Source organism: Plasmodium inui (genome assembly GCF_000524495.1).
Source record: "Plasmodium inui San Antonio 1 unplaced genomic scaffold supercont1.3, whole genome shotgun sequence".
In the NCBI taxonomy this organism is placed as follows: domain Eukaryota; phylum Apicomplexa; class Aconoidasida; order Haemosporida; family Plasmodiidae; genus Plasmodium; species Plasmodium inui.
This window is the reverse complement of record NW_008481837.1, coordinates 890,233-896,868: the sequence shown is the minus strand read 5'-3', so window position 1 is coordinate 896,868 and position 6,636 is coordinate 890,233. Positions and strand designations below refer to the sequence as shown.

The 6,636-nt window shown below is 41.9% G+C and overlaps 2 protein-coding genes across 2 annotated transcripts; both read left to right on the top strand.

The window, feature by feature from the left end:
- Positions 1-1,057: 1,057 nt before the first annotated feature.
- C922_01037 (hypothetical protein) lies at positions 1,058-3,028 on the top strand (the record flags this gene model as incomplete). The annotated part of the gene is made up of 1 exon (XM_008816646.1): positions 1,058-3,028. The coding sequence occupies one exon, from the start codon at positions 1,058-1,060 to the stop codon at positions 3,026-3,028; it is 1,971 nt and encodes a 656-aa protein (XP_008814868.1).
- A 1,362-nt stretch (positions 3,029-4,390) lies between these two features.
- C922_01036 (hypothetical protein) lies at positions 4,391-5,794 on the top strand (the record flags this gene model as incomplete). The annotated part of the gene is made up of 1 exon (XM_008816645.1): positions 4,391-5,794. The coding sequence occupies one exon, from the start codon at positions 4,391-4,393 to the stop codon at positions 5,792-5,794; it is 1,404 nt and encodes a 467-aa protein (XP_008814867.1).
- Positions 5,795-6,636: the final 842 nt, after the last annotated feature.

The following is a 6,636-nucleotide window of genomic DNA, read 5'->3' as shown; positions in this document are numbered from 1 at the left end:
GATTTGCCAATTTCTTCTGTTGGAAATTCCCCAAAGGTACAAGCATATTTTTTACGAGCAGAAGCACCAAAAAAAAGGACGAAAAAAATGTATTTTTTATTTTTTTTTTTTTCATACGTGTAGAATTCCCCTCTACTTTGCCAATACCGTTCCCTGTTCTCGTTAATTTCTTTCCTTTTCTTACCACCCCGATGACGTGTAAAAAGAGTGAGAATAATTGTCCATTCAGAGTGTGTAAAATTGCAAGTCTGGTGTTTTAAAAAATACGTAGTGGCATGGCTGAGAAAAGATGGAAAAGGCACCGTTCGCTCGTTTGCCTCTTTACCGGTTTGCTCTTTTTTTTTTTCACCCTCAAGAAGGCCTATTTCACTTGACGCACGCAGCAAAGTATACTTTTAACCTGTGTCTGTTTTTGGCGGTATATACCATCTGTTGTGTTTGTTGTGTTTTTTTCCCTTGGGTAGTTGGACGTTTTTTCCCTTTTTCCATGAAACTGCTTACGTCCTATTTCTATTCTTCAATTGTCAATTTGTTGTTTGTTCCCGGGAAGGACAGCTACGTATGCTCACCATGCAAATGTTTTTTTTTTTTGCCTTATCAGGGGGAATATTTTTTTTTTTTTTCATACTGCTTCTTTTCGCTCTGTTTTGTTCCCATTTCTGTTTTGCCCTTTTTCCACATTTTTTTTTCTTATCCAATTTTCCACTTTTTCTTTTTTTTTGGTCAATTTTGGAATTTTTTTTTTTCCACATGGTTCCACATTCTTATTATTTACCCCTTTTTTTGCAACTCGCCAGGTAACACAACACAGTGTTATCCTACAAGCGTACGTAATTTTTTCGGAAAAGCGCGAAATAAACTTGGTTAATTGACAGAAACGTGCAGGAAGCGGCGATTTGGCAACATATATTTGCATGCTCACATCAGTAGCACATGTCTGGGGTTCTGCTATCAATGAGTAATTTTCCATTCGAAGAGTAACTTGGTTTTTTTTTTTTTTTTTTATTTTTTCAAGTCAACCCGACGCACCTCCTGACATTAGCCGCCAATCATCGTGATGGAGAAGATCTACCTGAAGGTGTTCGAACTGACAGGGCTAAAGGAAGACGAGACAGGAAAATACTACATAAAAGTGTATTGGAAGAACAAAAAGTACAAAACGGCAATACAGGAAGATGGGTACTATTTTTTCAACGAAGTTTTCCTCATACCAGTAGAGCACGTAGCCGATGAAAAAAACGAAATCCTGTCGATCGAAGTGTGGCTTAGCTCATTATTTAATACAAAAGTTGCCTATACTTTTTTTACATTAGATTTCATAAAAAAGGAAAAAACAGTCAAGCAAAAGGTGAAACTAATTGACATATTAAAGAGCTGCACTTTGGAGTTATCTGTAAATATCGTACGGGACCAAATGGATGTAACTTTTTTTAACGTTAAAGAAATATATCTCCATAAGACGGATAAAGAGATAAAAGATGCCATTTCGATGCATCGAACTGAATCGGAAGTACTTCGAGTGTTCCGAAGTGAATACGCGCGCAGCATTAATTTACCTCCCCAAAGGGTGCCCACACATGGGAATCACTGGGCAGCACCGGGTGCCCCTTCCACGAATCAGTGGGAAGGACCGAATGCACCTTTCACGAATCAGCGGCCAGGACACAGTGCACCTTCCACAAATCAGTACGTTCAAAGGGATGACCCTCGAAAGGACAGCATGCACCCCCCCACTGGGGCAGATTCCTATGCGTATGCAGCAACCGCCTATGTTCCCATGACCCCCGCGACGGGTATGACGAATAGTCACTACCATTACACTCCAGTGGTTCACCAAAAGGAATTAACCACTGCAAGCGGTAAAATCCCCGCTTCTGTGCCTAGTCAATTGAATACTGGGGCGGTTTTGGCCAATCACTGTTCACAGCATGAGGTTATAAAAATGAACACGAGCATAAATAACCCTGGCGAGAAATATGGTTTGTGTAACCCCCGCATGGTAGATGATTTTTACGGAGGGGCAAACCACAGAAACCAAGTTCTACACCAAATCGGCATGCATAACGTCGGTGCAGCGTCGCTCTACTCAGACAGAATCCTGCAGCGCACCTCTGGAAACAAAAAAAAGGCACTGCTCATTGGAATAAACTATTACGGTTCCAGGGAAGAATTAAGTGGCTGTACAAACGACACAGTCCGAATGATGAACCTGCTAATTTCAAAATATAATTTTCACGATTCTCCGACAAGCATGGTTAGATTAATCGACAACGAGAGCAACCCTAATTATAGGCCTACCAAAAAAAATATTTTATCCGCCTTGACTTGGCTCACAAGGGATAATGAGCCTGGAGATGTTTTCTTCTTTCTATACTCTGGACATGGATCCCAACAAAAGGACTACACATACTTGGAAGATGATGGATATAATGAAACCATCCTTCCTTGTGACCATAAAACGGAGGGACAAATTATCGATGATGAGTTGCACAGGTTCTTGGTTCAACCTCTGAACGATGGAGTTAAATTGATTGCGGTGATGGATTGCTGCAATGCGGGTAGTTGTATCGATCTGGCTTATAAGTATAAACTAAAGTCGAGGAAATGGAAGGAGGTGAAAAACCCCTTCCACGTGATGTGCGATGTTAGCCAATTCAGTGGCTGCAAAGATATGGAGTTCTCTCACGAAATTGACACAGGAAGACATGCCCCCGGGGGGGCACTCGTCACGGCGATGATACACGTTTTGGGGGCAAGCGAGGCGTCACAGGGGGCTCCACGTGGGGCCAACCCACTCACTTACGACCACCTATTGCAAAACGTGAGCAGCTACATCAACAGATATCACGACCAGAAAATTGTTTTCATGGCTTCGCAAAAATTCGACCTCGATCGCGTTTTCGACTTCGACCACATCCTCAAAAATAAGAATGGCAATTTGGGACAAAATGTGAACAAACTCGTGCAGAAAAATAAGAAGAGTAAGAAGAGCAAGAAGAACAAACATGACTTCTTCTCCTTCTTCTGAGCCTAGTGCGACAATGCTAACGTGCTGAAGGGGAATGCATGCTGTGCAGATATAGGTGTATATGCAAGGGGAACCCAAGTGGACAGCCTCGATAGGTTAATTTTTTGGCCCACCTAGGGTTCTAATTGTACTTTTTTTTCTCCCTCACGTTGGTCGTAATTTGACTTTTTTTGTCATATTTTGGGGCTAACTTGCCTTTTTCTTTGTCCCATTTTGGGGTTAATTTACCTTTTTTTTTTTAACCCCCTTCATGATCACCAGTCCTTCACTTCAAATTGGCAACTTCCAATTTATTGAGAATTAAAAATATAGCAATTTTTTCTACCGTCACTGGGGAGGTACATTTCGCAGTTCCATAACTGGTCTGCATTTTGTGCATAATAGCTTCGCCCCACGTTGTAGGTCTTTTTTCTTCTGCGTTGAGCGCATACCGTGGGAAGTGCGCAGGCGGGCAAAAAAAAAAAAAAAAAAAAAAAAGAAAAAAAAAATTCATAATTAACGCGTGTTGTTCGACATGCATGTGTTTATCAGGCTAAGTTTGTTCTGTTCCATTTGGTCTTTTCTTTTTTTTTCACTCGACTGGACCAAATGTGAAGTAGGTCTATTTTTTAGGCCCAGGTTCAACAGCATCACTGAGCCGTTTTTTTTTTTTTTTTTTCCGTCTCGCTCACAAAGTTGACCACGTTGGTGCGTTTTTCTCCCTCGTCAGTTGGGTCCATCTGATCATCTCATAATAGTATCTCGTGATGGAGGTAATTTACTCACCTGCTTTCAAGTCTATCTGCTCATGGGTTACGCGAAAAAAGGCTGTGAGTTAAGCCCCAGCTCAAGTGGCAACGGGTGTGCGGCTACGAAATGGGCACGGCTACCTAGTTGCAAAAAAGAGAGCTGGTCCAAGCGGCGACGGCACTGCTGTGTTGACTTCGCCATTTGGGGAAAAAAATAAGCAAACAGATGAGTGCACGAATGAGCGAATGAACAAATGTATAAGCGAATGAACGATTGACCAATCGAACGAATGAATAAACTTTTCCGAAAGAACAGACATGTCTTTTTTTCAACTTAGACAACTTTTTTTCTCCTGTTTTTACACCCATGCGTAAAAGAGGGCAACTCTTAACGTGGGCCTCTTTTAAAATACTTTTCTCACGCCTCGAATTTTGCCACAACTTTGGAGAGGGGCAAACTTTCTCCATGTTGTGAGGAACACCAGAACGGAGGGTTTGCTATAAATGTAAATGCCCGTGCACCGACCAATCCGCGCTGCTGAGAGGCGCGTGACACCTATGACACACGTGTGTACGCCTCTCCCAACCTTTACTCATGTTGCGATTGCCCCTTACCCGTGTGTCCTACCCCATCATGCAGAACCCCACGAACGAACTGCTCATCCTGCACTTCGTCATACACGACGTGTACGACCGGAAGGAAAACGAAATCTCCATGCATGAAAAACCTTACATCAAATTCTACTGGAAAAATATCAAGTACAAAAATTATTTAAAATTCTTCTCAGATGAGATAAACTGGTTTTGCGAATTCTTCCTCCCATACCGACATGGAGATTATATAGAAAATTTGATCATGCAGATATGGGCAAGTAGCTACTTAAGCAGGAAAAGAAAGTTGGCATATAATTATATCAATATAAATGATGTGGAGAGGAATGGGAAAATAAATGGGAAGTCAGAACTGATTGGGAAAAGAAAAGGATTGAAAGTTATTTATAGTCTTCAAATTATTTCCTACTCTTTGTACAAGTTCATGAAAAACACACAAATGTTTATTCTCAGGAAAATATCAATTTATAAAATGATGCAGATACATAGGGAGAATCAGAGACATCCTTGTCGGGAACAGGAGAACTTGTTTGACAAATATATTTTGTCCCTATTTCAGAAGGAGAATTACCAAAGGAAAAACACGGCCTTGCGGTTGAAGACGATTCGACGGGGACATAACCCTAGGAATGTCACCAACATCAACGATGTGCACCCGCCGATCAGGTTGGCAAAGAAGAAGAAACAGGGGGAAACTTCACAAAAGAACTCGCCTGTGTCACCTCTCGCCATGAAGGGCCTCCACGCGAAAAGGCCCACAACGAAGAATGGGCAAAATATTCAAGCGAAATGTGGGAAGGTGGCCGAACTGCTGAAGGAGAAGAAGCCTAATCCGGGGGACCAACTCAGGCAGATCAGGCAAAAGGCTAAGGGGGACGTGCCCCGAAAGGAGAAACTGAATTTACCACCAAAGAAGGCGAGCCAAATGCCATCAAAAGAGACCAAGGAATTGCACACAAGGGGGATGGAGGATTTGTCATCAAAAGAAACGGACACATCCCAATCACAAGAGATGGCCCATCTGCGCTCAAACACCATGAAGGCTTTACGTGCAAAGGCGACGGAGGATCTGTGCGTACGGGCGAAGGAAATGTTACACCAAAAAAACACGGACGGGATACACCCACGGGAAATAAAAAACACCACGACAGACACAACGGAAGAGGATGATTTACCGCAGGTGCATCATGAGGCAAGGGTCACATCCGAAATAAGAGAGGAACTCGCCCCGTTGCAAGGTAATCCAAGTCGAATCAAGAAAAATTCCTTTTTCGACGTCGGTTACAAAATACATAAGTCCACACCGAAAAAAATTGTCAAGTTTCGCAGCCTTAAATTCGCCAAGCAGTACGATCCAGATGAGGAGGAGAAGCATGTTGGAAAGCTCGCCATTCTGGATGACGTGATACAGCGGTTGACCTACTAACGGCACAAGACAGTGGAGTCTTCAAATCGTTCCGTTCTACACCCACCCGGATGAAACAAAAAGTGGGCACAAACCAAACGTACGAATGGGTGCCAAACGGGATATGCAAAAATAAACGTCCACGCTGAGACCGCACCATTAAAGCGGAAAATATCGAACGCGGGGAGATATTCCGCTTCGCTCAGAAGATGGCTTCCCCTTAATTTTTTTCTTTTCTTTTTCAAATAGTTTAATTTTTTCCTGTTCATTTTTCGTTTACAAATTTTTTTAAAAGTTTTTTTTTTTTTCCTCAACTTGCGCTTAAACCGAATGGAAGGAAAATTGCGGAGTGACTAAATTCAGTCCCCTTGTTGCCTTGTTGCTATTTTTGTTTTTTTTTGTTTTTTTTTGCATACGTAGGATGTAGATTGCTGTGATGTGCCCACCCCGTTTAGTCGCGCCATCGGGTTGGAAGGAAAATCCCCTACGTTGGAAATTTTTAACAAACGAAAGGTACTGCGTCCGGTCAAGGGAAAAAGTGATACTTATACAAAATGGGCGACAACTACGCATGTACATCATCATTTATGTAGAATGTGAAGGGGTATGAAAATATGCCCTACGTTTTTTTATATATACTGACGTAACTTCCTTACTTTCTGCAATTCTTTTATTTTCGACTTGGGGGTCCCTAATTTGTTGAAACTTCGAACCGTACATATCTGATCATAACCCTTTTTGAGAATTATTGGACGAGCAAACATCCTTCCCGTTGTGTTAACTCTCCTTGTTGTTTTTAGTTATTCTTTTCCTTCCTTTTGTCCTCCCATTTGAATGTACCAAAAAAAGAAAAAAGAAAACTG